Source organism: Chironomus tepperi, unplaced genomic scaffold (assembly GCF_022539635.2).
Source record: "Chironomus tepperi strain 1889 unplaced genomic scaffold, CSIRO-AGI_Ctep_v1 contig_58, whole genome shotgun sequence".
Taxonomy (NCBI): domain Eukaryota; kingdom Metazoa; phylum Arthropoda; class Insecta; order Diptera; family Chironomidae; genus Chironomus; species Chironomus tepperi.
In genome coordinates this window covers 803,568-822,419 of record NW_027226180.1, presented here as the reverse complement: position 1 = coordinate 822,419, position 18,852 = coordinate 803,568, and the positions used below count along the sequence as shown (strand labels likewise).

At 32.3% G+C, this 18,852-nt stretch overlaps 3 protein-coding genes and 1 long non-coding RNA gene across 4 annotated transcripts; 1 reads left to right on the top strand and 3 right to left on the bottom strand.

Annotated features, from left to right (window-relative positions):
• Window positions 1-1,860: 1,860 nt before the first annotated feature.
• On the bottom strand, window positions 1,861-8,331 carry LOC139100379 (alaserpin-like). Its single transcript, XM_070652995.1, has 11 exons — window positions 8,315-8,331; window positions 8,163-8,257; window positions 7,804-8,008; window positions 6,934-7,523; window positions 6,718-6,869; window positions 5,632-5,657; window positions 5,476-5,570; window positions 5,131-5,335; window positions 4,302-4,891; window positions 4,041-4,188; window positions 1,861-2,068 (listed from the first exon to the last, which is right to left on the bottom strand). The coding sequence occupies exons 1-11, from the start codon at window positions 8,325-8,327 to the stop codon at window positions 1,923-1,925; spliced, it is 2,265 nt and encodes a 754-aa protein (XP_070509096.1). The 5' UTR covers window positions 8,328-8,331; the 3' UTR covers window positions 1,861-1,922.
• A 544-nt stretch (window positions 8,332-8,875) lies between these two features.
• Window positions 8,876-10,412, bottom strand: LOC139100317 (uncharacterized). Its single transcript, XM_070652942.1, has 3 exons — window positions 10,019-10,412; window positions 9,554-9,630; window positions 8,876-9,495 (listed from the first exon to the last, which is right to left on the bottom strand). The coding sequence occupies exons 1-3, from the start codon at window positions 10,254-10,256 to the stop codon at window positions 9,184-9,186; spliced, it is 627 nt and encodes a 208-aa protein (XP_070509043.1). The 5' UTR covers window positions 10,257-10,412; the 3' UTR covers window positions 8,876-9,183.
• A 781-nt stretch (window positions 10,413-11,193) lies between these two features.
• Window positions 11,194-12,603, bottom strand: LOC139100322 (uncharacterized). Its single transcript, XM_070652945.1, has 3 exons — window positions 12,347-12,603; window positions 12,208-12,293; window positions 11,194-11,605 (listed from the first exon to the last, which is right to left on the bottom strand). The coding sequence occupies exons 1-3, from the start codon at window positions 12,594-12,596 to the stop codon at window positions 11,300-11,302; spliced, it is 642 nt and encodes a 213-aa protein (XP_070509046.1). The 5' UTR covers window positions 12,597-12,603; the 3' UTR covers window positions 11,194-11,299.
• Window positions 12,604-13,920: 1,317 nt separating this feature from the next.
• On the top strand, window positions 13,921-16,073 carry LOC139100319 (uncharacterized). Its single transcript, XR_011545431.1, has 4 exons — window positions 13,921-13,997; window positions 14,069-14,313; window positions 15,139-15,224; window positions 15,709-16,073. It is a non-coding gene; the product is annotated as an uncharacterized lncRNA (long non-coding RNA).
• Window positions 16,074-18,852: the final 2,779 nt, after the last annotated feature.

Sequence of the window (18,852 nt, the reverse complement as noted above, 5' to 3'; positions counted from 1 at the left end):
TAGGTGTAGGTTAGGTGTAGGTTAGGTGTAGGTCAGGTGTAGGTCAGGTGTAGGTTAGGTGTAGGTTAGGTGTAGGTTAGGTGTAGGTCAGGTGTAGGTTAGGTGTAGGTTAGGTGTAGGTCAGGTGTAGGTTAGGTGTAGGTTAGGTGTAGGTCAGGTGTAGGTTAGGTGTAGGTTAGGTGTAGGTTAGGTGTAGGTCAGGTGTAGGTCAGGTGTAGGTCAGGTGTAGGTCAGGTGTAGGTTAGGTGTAGGTTAGGTGTAGGTTAGGTGTAGGTTAGGTGTAGGTTAGGTGTAGGTTAGGTGTAGGTCAGGTGTAGGTTAGGTGTAGGTTAGGTGTAGGTTAGGTGTAGGTTAGGTGTAGGTCAGGTGTAGGTCAGGTGTAGGTTAGGTGTAGGTCAGGTGTAGGTTAGGTGTAGGTCAGGTGTAGGTTAGGTGTAGGTTAGGTGTAGGTCAGGTGTAGGTTAGGTGTAGGTCAGGTGTAGGTCAGGTGTAGGTCAGGTGTAGGTCAGGTGTAGGTTAGGTGTAGGTCAGGTGTTGGTTAGGTGTAGGTTAGGTGTAGGTTAGGTGTAGGTTAGGTGTAGGTCAGGTGTAGGTCAGGTGTAGGTTAGGTGTAGGTCAGGTGTAGGTTAGGTGTAGGTTAGGTGTAGGTTAGGTGTAGGTTAGGTGTAGGTTAGGTGTAGGTCAGGTGTAGGTTAGGTGTAGGTCAGGTGTAGGTTAGGTGTAGGTCAGGTGTAGGTCAGGTGTAAATTGCCCCAATAATCCTCAAATTAAGCTTAAAGCATCATACTTTGCTCTTTAAAAATTTTAAAATCTTGTCTTGTCATCCCAAATTGCAAATTTTCTATTTTTTTTTGATTTTCAGGAATTGTAGTTAGAGCAGCAATGATGCAGATAATATCGATGATTAGAAATATTATGCAGACGATAATGTTTGCAACTCGCAAGTTTTGTATGCAGCAGAATTTGTTAACTTCTGGTATACGAAATGCTGTAAGCTGAAATGTTACATGTGATGGTGAAATTCAGTTTAAATAGTGAAATTGAGATAATTTTTGTTACTTACTCTTTCGAAGGCCATTGTTGGGTTGTTAGATGTAAATTTAAGGTTTTGTTGGATTTTTGAAGCTTCAAAATTGAAAAATTTCTGTTTTTTTTTTGAGGAATTTCACCACTTTTTAAATTTTGTTCCTGATTTTTTGAATTTTGTTACCAGATTTTTGCTATTTTTCTTGATTTTTAAGCTTTTACAACTTAAAGTCGTCGCAAAACTCAAATCCACTTCCTTTAAGAATTCAAACCCAAATTAAGTACAAATTAATTCCTACTTTTAAGGTTAATTCAACTTCCTTAACCGAAATTCTTGTCGTCCTTCCACTTTAACACGCGTTACAACAGTAAATGAGATGAACAGCATGCTTGGATGTTGAAAGCAGTTCCTTATAGATCCACGCATGTCCCAAAAAAATGTTAATGACATCATAACTAAATAAAATAATGAAAATAAATCAGGGATGTAATCAGGAAGGGGATTAAGGTGGGGAGATGCTTCAATATACTACCCCATCCCCTCCCCTACAACATATTTTGGATACGCCCTTGAAAAGCTTATTTGCTGATGTATTGTTTTATTATGTGTTTATCTGTTTAGTTTTACTGACATTCAAGGCTGTGCATGTGATTAGGAATACATTTAGCTGTTTTTGATCAAAATTCGTTAAATTTTGAACTAAGTTGCTCAATTTTTGCTCAGTTTTCAGACAAAAGTTGCTTAGTTTTTGAATTAAATCGCTCAGTTTTGTTCAGTTTTTTGGTCCAAATTCCTAAATTTTCTATAAGACTAAGCAGTAAAATTAACACAAATTTCCTTTCAAATCATTCAAAAATTCTTTATTACAAAAAGTTTAAAAAATTACATTTAAAATCTACGTAAGATTTACAAAAGCCTTGTTAATACCATAGTATTGTCCCATAAACAATATAGTCGGACCATTTCGAATAACGAAAAAGAATGGACGGTTTGCAAAAAATATCGGAGGTGTTGTTGGACGTCCTGATCCCATCATGGCAACTAGAAAAAGAATTTTAATTTTAATATTTTTAAATCTAAATGTTTTTTTTAATATTGCTCAGTTTCTTGATATTTGATCCATTTAAAAATTATCAAGAAAATCAAATTTTTGTTAGTTTTAAACAAAATTTCAAATTTAAGTCGACGCTTCAAAATGAAGCAACGCTTCAAAATGAAGCAACGCTTCAAAATAAAGCAACGCTTCAGAATGAGGTAACGCCTCAAAATACAGCAACGCTTCAGAATACAGAAACGTTTCAAAATACAGCAACGTTTCAAAAATACAGCAACGCTTCAGAATGAGGTAACGCTTCAAAATACAGCAACGCTTCAAAATACAGCAACGCTTCAAAATACAGCAACGCTTCAAAATACAGCAACGCTTCAGAATACAGCAACGCTTCAGAATACAGCAACGCTTCAAAATACAGCAACGCTTCAAAATACAGCAACGCTTCAAAATACAGCAACGCTTCAGAATGAGGTAACGCCTCAAAATACAGCAACGCTTCAGAATACAGAAACGTTTCAAAATACAGCAACGTTTCAAAAATACAGCAACGCTTCAGAATGAGGTAACGCTTCAAAATACAGCAACGCTTCAAAATACAGCAACGCTTCAAAATACAGCAACGCTTCAAAAATACAGCAACGCTTCAGAATGAGGTAACGCCTCAAAATACAGCAACGCTTCAGAATACAGAAATGTTTCAAAATACAGCAACGCTTCAAAAATACAGCAACGCTTCAAAAATACAGCAACGCTTCAAAATACAGCAACGCTTCAAAATACAGCAACGCTTCAAAATACAGCAACGCTTCAAAATACAGCAACGCTTCAAAATACAGCAACGCTTCAGAATGAGGTAACGCCTCAAAATACAGCAACGCTTCAGAATACAGAAACGTTTCAAAATACAGCAACGTTTCAAAAATACAGCAACGCTTCAGAATGAGGTAACGCTTCAAAATACAGCAACGCTTCAAAATACAGCAACGCTTCAAAATACAGCAACGCTTCAAAAATACAGCAACGCTTCAGAATGAGGTAACGCCTCAAAATACAGCAACGCTTCAGAATACAGAAATGTTTCAAAATACAGCAACGCTTCAAAAATACAGCAACGCTTCAAAAATACAGCAACGCTTCAAAAATACAGCAACGCTTCAAAAATACAGCAACGCTTCAAAAATACAGCAACGCTTCAAAATACAGCAACGCTTCAAAATACAGCAACGCTTCAAAATACAGCAACGCTTCAAAATACAGCAACGCTTCAAAATACAGCAACGCTTCAAAATACAGCAACGCTTCAGAATGAGGTAACGCCTCAAAATACAGCAACGCTTCAGAATACAGAAACGTTTCAAAATACAGCAACGTTTCAAAAATACAGCAACGCTTCAGAATGAGGTAACGCTTCAAAATACAGCAACGCTTCAAAATACAGCAACGCTTCAAAATACAGCAACGCTTCAGAATGAGGTAACGCCTCAAAATACAGCAACGCTTCAGAATACAGAAACGTTTCAAAATACAGCAACGTTTCAAAAATACAGCAACGCTTCAGAATGAGGTAACGCTTCAAAATACAGCAACGCTTCAAAATACAGCAACGCTTCAAAATACAGCAACGCTTCAAAATACAGCAACGCTTCAAAATACAGCAACGCTTCAGAATGAGGTAACGCCTCAAAATACAGCAACGCTTCAGAATACAGAAACGTTTCAAAATACAGCAACGCTTCAAAAATACAGCAACGCTTCAGAATGAGGTAACGCTTTAAAATGAGGTAACGCTTCAAAATACAGCAACGCTTCAAAATACAGCAACGCTTCAGAATGAGGTAACGCTTCAAAATACAGCAACGCTTCAAAATGAGGTACCGCTTGAAAATGAGGTAACGCTTCAAAAATACAGCAACGCTTCAAGACAACCTTTTCAATACAAGATTCTAACTCATGACATACCCGACACAGCAGCAGCCACAGTTCCTTCTTCATCTATCGATATGACAGCTTTCTGAATTATAGCACAGAATTTCGGATCGTTTCTGCTGCTTGGCATAAACATCTTATCAAAAGTCGCATTGGAATCAAAAAGGTTGAACATATTCATCTAAATTAAGGATTAACAAGTAAGAAAAGTCATTAAAGGCATAAAGCGCATTTTTATATTCACACCGTTTTCACGTGTGAATGTATTGAATTTTTGTTCAAAAAATTACTTACTTCCGCTAAAGCTCCAGTCATGTCCCTAAGATATGTAAAGTTAAATTTTGGGACTGTAACGTTAAGGTTGGCATTATAAAGTGAGCCTTGAACAGCATTCCAGTCCACAGTCTCAATTCCTTCCAGCCATGCCTCAATGTGGATATTTGTTGGCGGTAAAATGAACAGCATGGATGCATTGGACCGTTTATAGTCAATTGACACAACAGATGCGCCATGCAGTTCCGTTGAATTTGGATTATAGTTGTAAAATCCAGTTCTGGTCATGTAACTGACTGGAATGGAACTTCCATCATAAGCATTAAATGTGCCTGAAAATGTCAGTGACTTCTTGAATGGAACTTGCCAATTTGACTTGAAATAGATGCAATTGGCGATGAGCAGCTTCGTGTGGTTGTCGAATGCCCGGGTTGGAATCAAATTTTGGATCAAGTTGTGTGTGTTCTTGGCTATCCAGTCGTTGATCTTCTTGGCAGCCTGGATACTTTTGGTAAATTCAATTCGCTCCCATGAGCAATTTAGGGATTTTTTGATTAACGATGTGTAGTTGGACATCATTTGGACTGAGCTGTTTACGTACAGCTTTGTTACTGGAATTTAAATTATGTAAAATGCTGTCAGATATGATGTGAGATGCTGTCAGTTTTGCTGTCAAATTTATTGTCAGTTTCTAGTAGTTTTTAGCTGTGGCAGCTGCTGTCAGTTTACTGCATTTGCTGTCAAATGCTGTCAGTTTTGTCAGATTATTGCAGTTTCTAGCATTGCTGTCAGTTTCTTTGAATTTTGTCATAACAAGCCCACTTCCATCAGCACTTCATTTAATACTCACCCATCTCAACACCAGGAATCGCTGCATTCGATGAAGTCCATAATTTTAAATTATTTTGTATCAATTTTAAACTGTATTTTTGTGGATATTGAAGTCCAATTTTCATAATTGTGAATGTGTACTGTGTGGCACCAAGGAACATTACATTAAGTACATAGTCCATTGATATTGGGGACATGATGACATTAAGTTCTTCTCTTGAATGCTGTGGATGTAAGGACAAATTGCTCAAAAATTCCTCAATAATTGAGCAACTGTTGCTCACTTTCTGAGCAACTGTTGCGCAGTTTTTTAAACAAAGTTGCTCAGTTTTGCTCAGTTTTTTGGCCAATTAAATCTACAAACCTGGAAAAGCTCCCAAGCAAATTGCTGCCGTGACTTCATAAAAGTCGCATCTTGAGCAGTTCCAATGGACAAAAGTCCAAAAATCCATAAAAATGCTGTCAAAAAATGTCAAATTTTCAATCAATTTTTCACTAACTTTTTCCAATTTTTTCTTACTTTTCCAGCTCATATTCACTTCAGTACTGAGTGACTGAATGAGTCAAGCTGAATATTTTATACACAAAATTGTTAACAAGCTGATTACTTCCTTTTGTGTTTTTGGTCATTAACATGGTTAATTTTTGTGGGGAATACAGTTGTTAACTTTACATGCTGTGATTCAAAATTTGTATAAAAAACATGAAATTAAATTTTTAGAAATTATATTGTGATTGTCAAGGATGCACAAGGTTAGGTTGATGGCTTTTGAATGAATTGCTGAAGTTATTGGATTGGATTGGACAATATAAGAGCATTTGACTGAATTTTACAGCGCTGACAGTATTTGACAGCACTGGCAGCACTCGGCAGCACTGAACGAACTAGGCAGCACTGACAGCATATAACTAAAAAATGACAGCATTGTCAAAATTCACAGCATTTTCTAAACAAAAACTAATAGTGTTTTAGTAAAATTGAAAGCAATTTTAAAATTTGACAGCATTTAATACCAAAATTGACAGCATGTGACTGCATTTAATCGAATTTCACTGAAATTAACTGATTTACACAATTAAACTGACATCATATAAACAATTTCCAGAATCGACTGAAATTTGCATAAAACTAATGGAGCTGCATTTTGATTAAAATTGACAGCATTTAACTGAAAATGACCAAAACCCAATCCAATAAGATTACTAAAAACAAAAAAATTGCAGCAATTCAATTTCATTTTTTATTATCTCTCAAAAAAGCTTCATCCAAGATATTGTCCAATAAACATAATGGTCGGTCCACTTCTAATGAAGAACATAAATGGCCGATCAGCAACAAATTTTGGCTGATTATATCCCATCATATAGTTTTTAATCGTCATGACTACAAAAGAGTGGAAAGTTAGCAAAAAAAAGTGCTGAATCATAGTTCAAAGCAGATTAATGGAAGTCTCAATTCGAAAAGGAATTCGAAATTAATGTCGAAAATTTCGAAATTAAATTCGAAAATTGATCCAAAATTTCGATTTGAACCGTTAATTTAAATCGATTTCGAATTTCGAAATTTTCGATATCGAATTTTTTATCAAAATAAGCCTTCCTTCACCCTGTGTCCATACCTGCAACACCAGCCGCAACCGTTCCAATTTCATCAACACGCAGTATAGCTTTATGCAGTAAATTCTCAACTTGAGCTTTATTTTCCAAAAATATTTTTTCCATATGTGCTTCGTCCTCAAACATTTCCTTGAATGACATCTACAAAAGATAATAAAGCACAAGTAAGAAAGTCACAACCAAGTTCATAAAGCGCAATTCTTACATTTTTCAGCGTATCCTTCATGTCCTTATCAAAAGTGATATTAAATTTCGGAATTGAAAATTTGATGGATGTTGGCTTCAATGAGGCATCAACAGCGGTCCAATTAATGGACTGTATGCCTGCCTGCCATGTCCAAAAGTCGGTGTCATTTGGCGGCAAAACGAACAGCATTGTGGCTGTTGTGTTGAAGTAACTGAGCGACACAGCCGCGGCACCGTTGAGGGTACTGACACTGTGACTGTAATCCAATGTCGAGTCTTGATACATAAAGTCAATTGTGTTGGAATCGCCGTCAATTGTGGTAAAATTTGCTAAATAAGTAAAGTCTTTAATGAACGGCGATGACCATTTCCCGCCAAAATAGATGCAATTAATTAAGACCATTAAGGTCTCTTGGTTGATTACGCCGGGGCCAAGCATGTCTGGGATTAGATCGTGTGTCATATTGGATATCCACTTGTTGATCTTTTTCGTGGCTGGCTTGCTTTTTATGAATGCAATTTTTTCGATATCCGAATTTAGAATTTTTCGAACTGTTAATTTGTATTTATTTCGAATTTTGACGGTGTTGTTGATGTAGATTTTCGTTGCTGAAAATGTCAAAAAATTGTCAAAAAAGTTGTCAAAAAAAGTTGATAAAAAGCTCTCAAAAAAAGTTTTCAAAAAAAGCTCTCAAAAAGTAGTCAAAAATTGTCAAAAAAAAGCTGTGAAAAAGCTCTTTAAAGCTTTCAAAAAGCTCTCAAAAAGCTCTTAAAAAGCTTCCAAAAAGCTGTCAAAAGCTTTCAAAAAAGCTGTCAAAAGCTTTCAAAAAAGCTTTAAAAAAGCTTTCAAAAAAGCTTTCAAAATTTGGCTTTCTTTAAAATTTCTTACCAAGTTCAACTCCATTAATGTCCTTGACTGCTTTTGACCATTTCATCAGATTGTCTTCGATAGATTTTTCAGTGAATTTTCTTGGATATCCCAAGCCATTTTTGACCTCATAAAATGTGGTTTTGGTAGTTCCAAGAAACATTAAATTGATGACAAAATCTAGCGACAATGGTGAAATTATGGAATTTTTTGGCATTTTCGTGTTCTGGAATGAGAATTTTGGAATTGTTAAATTAAGGAATTTAGTAATTCGAAAAATTCAAAATTTAATTTTCGAAAAATTTCGAAATTCGAAAATTTTCGAAATTAAGTTCGAATTTTTTAAATTTAAACATTTAACACCATAAACTCAAACAAACTTTGAACAAATCCCACGCAAATTGCTGTCGTGTCCTCATAAACCGATCATCCTGAGCCACACATAATGCCAAAATCGCAAAAATCCACAATGTGGCTACAAAATCAAAATTATTCAAAAAATTGTCATAAATATATTAAAAAAATTTCTCACATTTTAGTTCCATAGCTGAATTCATACTATTTTCACATTCGTAGTTTAATTCGCAATTTATAGTGAAAATTAAGAAAGAAAAAAATGTGCGAAAATGTTACAAAATATCACTTCCTGTTACTAGTTACAGGAACATCTTTTTTGCAAAATTGATCAAAACACAAAAATTTGAATTTTTTTTGACATTTTTTTATTATTTTTTCAAATATTTTTTGTAGTTTTTGAGAAAATTAATGTCAAAATAAAATTCGGAATTTTCAAATTTAATCAAAATGTAAACAGAAAAGCAACAAATTGAAAAAAATGGAGATGATTAAAAGTCTGTAAAACTTGTTAAAAATTCAAATTAAATTTCGAAAATTTCGGATTCAATTTCGAAATTAATTTCGAAAAATTCGGATAGATCTGCTCTGAAAAATTAAAAAAAAAAATCAATTAAAAGACCATTATTTTATACGATATATTGTCAAGCATCTCAAGCGAATGATATAATTTATTGATATTTTATTTAAATCTTTTTTTTTCAATTCCATTTTTTAAGGTTTTTCTTTGAGTGATAAGTTGAAACATTTTTAATGAAATATTTAACAGTAAATAGATTTTCAAAATGGACGATTTTAGAACAACAGGAAAACACTTAGAACTAGATTTTGAAAGTTTGTAGAATTTTTAGTACTAAAATTATATTTTAGAACAATTTTTAGAACTAAAGTTGACAATTTTTAGTACTAAAGTTGACAATTTTTAGAACTAATTTAGAACTAAAGTCAAATTTTTTAGTACTAAAATTACAATTCACCAATTTTTAGAACAAAACCCAAACCCAAACCCAAAATCTCACTCTAAACAAGATACATCCTAACCTCATCTTATGGTCCCTGATATTCATCCCCATTACCCTCATACCCACCACCCTGTACCCCATTACCACCACCATAACTCTCAGCCTCATAATTATGTCCATAATCATTAAAATTTGCATTCATTTGAACATTTTCCTGCTTTTGAGCATCTTCAAATGCAAAGACTTGATAAAGTGAATATGAAGCTATTGAGATGTAAGTAAATACAATGGACTTGACGAGAAAGATGAGACTGATGAAATAAATTGCGGCGCCAATAAATAGAACACCAAAGACGCCATTTTGGATTATATATGGCATCATTTTTCCTGTGTCGTGCTGAAATTTGAGAATAAGAAGACATTAAGCTTGAAGGACATGAGATTGTTATTCTTACTAGACGCATGCCATGGATGAAGAGGAAACAGACGACGGCGAGAAAGGCGGAGATGATGATCGTCCCGATGGAGTCAGCTGGAAAGAAATTTTGAGAATTTTTTGAGGTTAGAATCGAAATTTTTGAGGTTAAAATTTCAAATTTTGAGGTTAGAATTCGGATTTTTAGGTTAGAATGCTAATTTTAAGGTTATACTTGACAATTTTGAGGTTAGATACCAAATTTTTGGAGGAGGAATTTAAATTTTGATGTTAAAATCCAAAATTTTGAAGTTAGAATTCGAACTTTGAGGTTAAAATTGCCAAATTTTTAAGGTTAGAATACAAATGTTTAAAATTCAATTTTTAAGATTAGAATCCAGAATTTTGAGTTTAGAATCCAAATTTTGAGGTTAAATCCCAATTTTGAGGTTAGAATTTTTTAATTTTTAGGTTAAAATTCCCAAATTTTTGAGGTTATACTCACCAACTCCAATTCTTGTCTCCTTAACTTCCTGCATCTCATCCTGAACAAGTGTCGCATTCTGCATTGTCTCAGTAATTCTAAACTGATCAACATGAATCACATCAATACCAAAGACAAGCGAGAACAAAGCAATCAGACATATCGCAATATATGCCAATAAAAATATCCAGGCACAAATTGTATTTCCAGTTTGTAAATTGAGACAGAAACAGAATCTCGAAAATGTTGGAATTATCATTTTTAACGGACTTTTGAAATTCAAATTTTGGTCAATTTTTTGGCAACTTTTATGGCCCCTAACTACAGTCTATCCTACACACACAAATTCTATCCTACGACACACAAACTAAAACTTAAAAATTATTTATTTAATGCCTAACTACGATGTGAATCGTTTCAAATTCAAATGGAAACTGAATTAAGTACGCAAAATAAGTAAAAAAAATGGAAATAAAAAGCTTGGAACGAAGCTAAAAACGGAAAATGCAAAAGTCAGTAAAAAGAATAAAAAAAGAAGAAAAATTCTCAATGAAGACTTGATGGAGACAGTGTAATGAGGAAGTTGTGATGGAATTTGACAATTTGGCAAGTGTGGATTATTGTTCAAGAAGGGTGCGAAACTATGCGAAGTAACTTAAATCAAAGGGTGTTAAAGTATGGAAATCTGAAGTAATTAATGAGGATCTATCCAAAATTAGGAAAGAGAAACTCAGAGGGGCAAGCAACTTTGTAGATAAGGCAAGTCTAAATGGCATGCAACTAAACAGCAATTAAATCTTGAGGGGTAAGCAACTATCTACATACAGCAAGCTAGGGGCAAGGAACTACTAAAAGAGGCGAGCAACTATGTAAACAAAATGAACCAAAGGGGCATGCAACTACGTTCACAAAGCAAACCTAACCAACTATTCAGGCAAAATTGAACCAAAGGCAAATCGACTATGCAGATGAAACTATTTAAAGAGGGAAGAAGCTACGCAGAGGAGACTAAAAAGGGGTGTGCAACTACACACAAGACAAATCAAAAGGACAAGCAAGTATTTAGGAAATTCAAACCTAAGGAATAAACATCTACGTAAGAAAGACAATTGGTAAGCAACTATGATTAAAGTTAGAGGGGCAAGCAACTACTCCACAAAGAAAATCCCCAAAGGGTCTACAACTACACAAAATCCTTCAATTTTAAACACACAAAAATATCAATTTTATTTTTCACAAAATCAATCAATTTTTCCCAATCACAAAAATCAAATTAAAAATTAACAACATTATTCAATACATTTATGGCTCATTAAACTCTGTAGTTTGATACCCTCCACCATCCTCACACTCCTCAACATGATTCGCCTCTGGATCATCATAACATTGTGAATAACCTTGATTGTGAGCAGTTGCGTGCGTTTTAACTTGTTCTATATTTTCATAATGAAGGACTTGATAGAGCGAGTAGACGCAGATGATGAAGTAGACGTTGAGCATTCCGAATAGGATCCACCAAAATGACAGGGACAGCATGCCTTTGAGGAAGGATGAGATGGTTCCGATGACCATGACAATCAGGAAGTAACGGACTTTTTGGGGGTTTCTCTGGAATTAGAATTTGGGTTGAATTTTTAGTTAGTAGTGGGTAGGGTATAGGTAGGGTTGTAGACTGGGGTATGAGCAGGGGGTGGAAGGGGAGTGGTTGGTAGTTGATCCCCAAAACCATCCAAAACCCCAAACATCAATGCGCCTATGGTTAAGGGTTCAAATTCTTGAGGTTTGGTGGTCAAATGTTGAGGGCCGTCAGGTGTAGCTTGACACCCTTGGTGGTTTTGGGTGGCACCCAAGCCACACCTGACGGCCTTGGTTAAATGATTCAAAATCTTAATTGAGGGTTGGGGGTCAAATTTTTGTGTGGGTTTGGGTGTCAAGCCACACCTGACGGTCCTGATTGAAGGGTTCAAATTTTAGATTGAGGGTTGTGGTCAGGTTTTGGGTGGGTATTGGGGTAAACCCCCTGCCATCTGAATGCGCCATTGGCTGTAGGGTTCGGACAAGTACTGCAGACCTGCATTTAAGATGCACAGGCCATTTTGGGCTGTATATTCTGTACTTAATAGTGCACCCATGAGCGCACCCCTGCAGTTTCGGATGAACCCTAGTAACCCTAGGAACCCTAGTTAATTCTGGGGTCTAATTAAACTCACATTATTGACACCCTGAACGAACCAAACTGAGAACACTGAGCACATCACAAGCAATCCAATCCATAATCCAGCAATGAATAAAATAGCTAAAAAGACATCAAAATTAGTCAAAATTCCCAACTTAATCCAAAATTCTCACCCCAAAATGGCAAATCCCTCCTCTGTCTACCTCTATGTCCATTAAATCCATCAAATAATGCATCAACTGGCTCAATTTCCTCAGCAAATTCAACAACTTCCTCTGTAAATTCATCAGTGTCAGCTACAAGCTCATATAGCAGTGCCAATGCACATGATGCATGTGCTACAGCACCAACATATCCAAGGAACAGTCCACCAGTCGTTAGGTCAAAATACCATAAAAATTTACTTACTGTTGGAACTTTCATGCCTAAAATCAGCGAACGACAATGAAAAACTGATGAAAAATAAACAGGCAGCAGCATCTGTGGAAGTAACAAAAATTTTAAGGACACAAAAACAAAAAATCTACGCATGATTGTGAGGAACATGAGAAGATAAATGCAGACATAAAGTCTAATGTTGAATGATCGAGACATTGTGGCGCGGCGACTGCTGTGGCGGAGATAGTCAAGTAATGTGAAAATGAATGTCATCTTATGGCATTTAAAAAATATTTATAGAGAGGAAGAAGGAGATTTTGGAAAGACGATTTGTGGACGATGATTTTGGGAAATTTTGAATTTTGGAACCAAGGACAACTTATCTTGGACAGTCAAGTTGAGTTGACACAACCTAGAAAGCCAAGTAAAATAAACTCAACTTATTAGTCAAGTAGATTAAAGTCAAGTAGAGTCAAATCAAGTAAAGTCAAATCAAGTAGAGTCTTGTCAAGTAGAATTAAGTCAAGTAGTATCAAGTCAAGTAAAATAGAGTCAAGTCAAGAAGAGTCTAGTCAAGTAGAGTAGAGTCAAGTCGAGTAGAGTATATTCAAGTAAGGTCTAGTCAAGTAGAGTCTAGTCTAGTAAAATCAGATCAATTGAAGTCAGTTCAATTCAAATCAAGTAGAATCAAGATAAGTAGAGTCAAGTAAAGTATATTAAAGTCAAGTACAATTCATTCAAGTAGAGTTAAGTCAAGTAGAGTCATATCAAGTAAAGTCAAGTAAAGTAGAATTTAGTCAAGTAGAGTCTATTTAAGTAGATTCAAATCAAGTAGAGTTTAACCATGTAGATTTATGTCAAGTAGAGTCAAATCAAGTACAATCCATTCAAGTAGAGTCATGTGAAGTTGAGTCAAGTCAAGTAAATTAATGTCAAGTAGATTCAAGTCAAGTAGATTTGAGTCAAGTAAACTCAATTCAAGGAGAATCTAATCAAGTAGAATCATATCAAGTAAATTCAACCTAACTTTGAAAGTCAAGTATGATAAGAAAAGTCAAGTCAAGTTGACTCAATCCAAGCAAGTTGGTCAATAATCATTCTGAATGGATGCGACTTGAACAACATCTAATAAAGATTAATTATCAATTTCAATCACCCATAAGCAATTCCAAATCAATCAAAAAAATGTCATAAAAAATGCACAAATCCATCACATCCAATATCTGACCAACATATCCTTATAATGTGCTACAAATAAGCTCATGAGCAGTGCCATTAATATATGTAAAAAAAATCCATACTAATTATATCCATAATTCATAAAATCGACACACTTAAAACGGTTTTATTTTGCATGCTTGTAGTCATTTTGGCGCCAATAAATTGTGCTGAGTGACGTGCATGCGCACAGGAAGGCTCTCAAAGTCTCTCACAAAATAAAATTGAGTGAGTTTTTCCTCATTTTCACTTCAACTCTTTTCGTTCGTTGCACCAAAAAAAAAAAATTTTTATTTTAGTTTTAGTAAAAATTAATTTTGAATGAATTTAAAAAAATGTCATCGAAATTTGCGAAAAGTGAGGAAATTGCTGCAAATTGAGAACTTCTTGTGCTGTTTTGAGATTGAAAGTAGCTTGCCAGTTGCTGGATTATTTATTGCAGTTCCGTGTTGCATTCTTACATATCATGATGCGGTATTTTTATGGGAATATATGAAAGAGAGGAACGAAGAGGAAGTCAGAAGTGGAACGAGATCACCGGAAGGTTTGTGATGTGATTGTTTGTTGTTATTAGAGTAGGGGAGTGTGGGGGGAGCTGATGGGGGTTGAGAATAACATGCGGCATTTGGAACATGTGGGAATATTTTTATAATAAAATTATAAATTTTTAATTCATTCAATTTTTATAAATTAATTCAAAATTGAAAAAATTGAAATTTTTTTAAAAAATCTAAAAAATTAAAAAAATTAAAAAAATTGAAAAAATTGAAAAAATTGAAAAAATTGAAAAATTGAAAAAATTGAAAAAAAATAAAAAAAATTTAAAAAATAAAAATAAAAAATTGAAAAATTTAAAAAAAAATGAAAATTAAAAAAAAAATAAAAAATTTAAAAAATAAAAAATTTAAAAAATAAAAAATTTTAAAAAAGAAAAATTTACAAAAAATTAAAAAAATTGAAAAATTAAAAAAATTTAAAAAAATAAATTTGGGAAATTTTAAAAATCTTGAAAGAAGTTTTAAAAAATTTGGAAAATTAAAATTTGAAAACATTTTAAAAACTAAATCAAAATTGAAAAATTCAAGTTTTTGAAAAAAATTTAAAGATTTTAAAAAATCTAAAAAATCTCAAAATTTAGATTTTTAAAAATTTAAAATATTCAGCAAGTTTGAAAGTCATAACTAAATCGTACACAAAACGCATTATATTCTCAAATTATCCTAAATAATTCCAAAGCACTCAATAACTTAACCCTTAAAACATATAAAATCATTTACTAAATTATCTACCCTAACAAGTAAAATAACCACTACAACAATCTCCATTAAGCGCATTTTTTTTTTCATTATTTTATTTCTTTTATTTGCAGTTTTCGAATTTATAAAATGCTGTGAAATTTTTGTCTTCATTTTTTCGTCACTTTTTTCATTCTTGATGCAGTACATGATGGCCAATGTGAGTATTTTACTGATTTTTATCACAATTATTGTCAATTTTTGGGATGCAATTTGAAGATTTTTGTGGAAATTGTCAAATTTTAGTGTTTTTTTGATGGAATTTTGTAAGAATTTGCCAAAATCAAATTCAAATAGAATTTTGATGAAATTGTCAAGAAATTGTGTAGAAAATGCCAAAATTGATTGAAATTTTACCAAAAATTCATGAATTTCACTAAAATTTGACAAATTTTCATCAAATTTTAACAAAATTTTTCATCAAATATAAAAATCCCAAAAAAAATTTAAATTTTCTTAAAAAAATCAACAAAATTCCAACAAGTTCCACGAAAATTGACAATAAACCATCAAAAATTGCAAAAATTTTGACAAAATTCCAACTAAACAGCACAAAATCTCCAAAAACAATATCAAAACATTTGCCATCCCACGTGACATAACCTCAAAAAATTTCCTCTCATTTCTCACATTTCTCATTCCAGAGAGCAACGAAAATTCTTCGCCTTTGCATCGTATGCAGCATGACATTGACATTGAGTGTCTTCATTGAGGGTGTATCGAGAAAATCGCTCAATCTCATCGCCTTTTTTGCCTTCAATTTTTACTACACGCTGTGCATTTATTCAACTTTTAAGAGATTTTGTAAGGAAATTTACGAGGAAAAAGTTAAAATGTTGCAAATTGAACTTTATTAAATTTTTATTTGAATTTTTTGGGTGTGATTTTTAAATTTTTTTAATAATAGCTTTTTGCCTTTAACATTTTTAAACAAAAATTAGACAATAGTGATTAAATAGGGAATTTTTGAACCGTCCTGATCAGACAAAGTGCGGCTTAATCTTAATAGAGGTGCTAAAAATAATTATCAAATAATGCTAAAATAAATAAGAATTTAAATTTTATAAAATTAATAAAATATTTTAAAATTTGTATTTATTTAACTTTTTTTATTTATTTATTTGATAATTTCTGATTTTTTTATCTAAAATTTAACAATTTTTGAAAATGTTGTGTAAAAATTAATTAAAAAACCTATTTTGTAGTTTAAACAAAATATTAAAAAATCTAAATTTAAAATTTTTTTAATTTTTGTTAAAAATTTTTGAAAAAATTATAGTTTTTAAAATTTGAAGAAAAAAATTAAAATTTTTAATAGTTTAACTTCATAAAAATTTAAATTTTTTACACTAACTATTTTAAAATTTTAATTTATCTTATTTCATTATTAAAATTTTTAACTTTATTTGATTTTAAATTGTATTTTAAAAGTTGAAATTTGTTATTTTTTAATTGGTATATATTTTATAATGAACAGTTTATTATTTTTATTATTGTCTCACAAAATTCATAAAAAGTAATTATTGATTATTTAAATATTTTAATTTTCAAAAATATATTTTGATTTCAAATATTTTAATTTCATAATTTTGAAACTTAAAAAATTTTCAATTTTTAACAGTTTTTTTTTTCAAAACAAAAAATAACAATTCTCTAAAAATAATGTTAAAATTTTTTTACAATTATTAAAAAAGTTCTTAAAATTGTTTTAAAATTTAAAAATTTATAATATTTAAATTTTTAGAATTTTTAAAATTTTTTAATTTTTTTTTTAAATTTGTAAATTTTTTAATTTTTTTTTTATAATATCAAAATTTTTTAAACTTTTTTTGAAATATATTGAATAATTTTAAAATTTTAAAAAATGAATTAAAAAAAAATTGAACAATTATTTGAAAATTTAACAATTTTTTTTAAATTTTTTAATAAAAATTTTTAAATTTCGTCAAAAAAATTTATAAAAAAAATTAAAAAATTCTAAAAAAAAATTTTAATAATAATAAAATCTTCCGCAATAAAAACATTTTTTAACAATCCTTAAGACTCGCTACTTTCACTTTTCTTTACAGCACCATACACAATATTCCCAAGAATCGGCAAGCTATTCTGTTCCTTTGGATATTCCTTCAACTTGTCATACAACGAACAAACACAGGACAAAATGTAGACACAAAATAGACAAATTATCGTAACTACAATTATCAATAAAATGTGATCCTTTTTGTCCATTTTGAGGTTAAAAATTGAATTTTCTTTAAATTCTTTCATTTTTCGTTTCATTTCTAATGTTGAACTGCTTTGTTGACTATTGACTTTCTTGTGTTCAGCTCTAGGATTGGTTGCGATGATCTCGAGAACACAAAAGGCTGCAAATGTTGCAATTATGGTGAATATTATTGTGTAGAGGACGATGAAGGGAATCAGGAAGGCTGATTTGTGCTAAAAATGAAAGAAAATTTGAGTTTTTGGAGGGGTTGGCCGTAAAAATCAGGAAATTTTGTCAAATATTCATGGAAAATTGGGAAAATTAATCAAGAATTCAAGAAAATTTGGACAAATTTTGAATTTTTTTCCAAAATTTTCATACAAAATTGAAATATTGACAAGAATGGCCAAAAAAAATTATGAAATTTGCACGAAATTTCATTAAAATTTATATTTTTTGACAATATTCTTCAATTTTCGTTTAGGTTGGTACCAAGTTTCACAATTTGAAACCTTAAATTTGTAAATTTGTAGAAGGTTGGCCGAAAAAATTGGGAAATTTGCCGCAAATTTAGCAAAACTTCATTAAAATTCTACATTTTTTGATAAAACTCTTCACTTTTTGCTCATATTTCTGCAAAATTTTACAGTTTTCATACAAAAAGGGTTGGCCAAAAAAATTGGGACTTTTGTGCAAAATTTTATTAAAATTCTAATCATTTTTCAGAATTCTTCAAGTTAAGCTTAAAAATTGAAGTTTTGAGAAGGGTTGGCCGTAAAAATCGGGGAGTTTAATCAAAAATTCATGAAAAATCGGACAAATTTCATCAAAATTCCTTAAAAATGTATCAAAATTCCAAATTTTGGGCAATTTTCTGCGATTTCAGCACAAATTTTGACAAAATTCCAACTTTCAAGCCACCAACTCACCTTAGCAGTTCCAATCAACAACATCACCGACGACACAAAATGAAAAATCCAAAACACCACAGCACCAACAACACACCAAGCCGGTACATGTGAAAATCTCTGTAAATGATTCAAATATAGCACCAATACAGCAACAGAAGCACCAGAATGCAGCAGTCCAAGTGCATATCCACCAGTTTCAAGTCTCAAAGTGAATAAAAATTTCTTATCACAATTCATGGCCAACAACAACACACAAAAATAAGGAAGACGAGAGACTTGACTGTGCGAGAAGTTAAATTGTGACTGCGAAGGAACTGCTTTTGTGCTGTGTGTTGTGTGTTATTGGTTGACTGTGAGATTAAAATGTCTGTGGATTGTGCGCATGGATGTGGCATGGCATCTTATTGAGGAATGAGGAATTAAAATTTACTTAAATTGTTTCTAAAAATATTTTTTATTTAATTTCAGTCAATTCCGTTCATATAAAGGTCAAATCCATGTGAATCACGCTTATACCTGACATCATTCTCACTGTACATGGACATCCTGTGTGACTCATCATGACTTGAATTAGCATTCAGTAAATTATTCTCAAGTTCCTCCGTTCTGAACACTGTGCCTAAAGCAAGCACAATAAAGAAGAAATATGTACGTATTAAGGCATCAGTAAT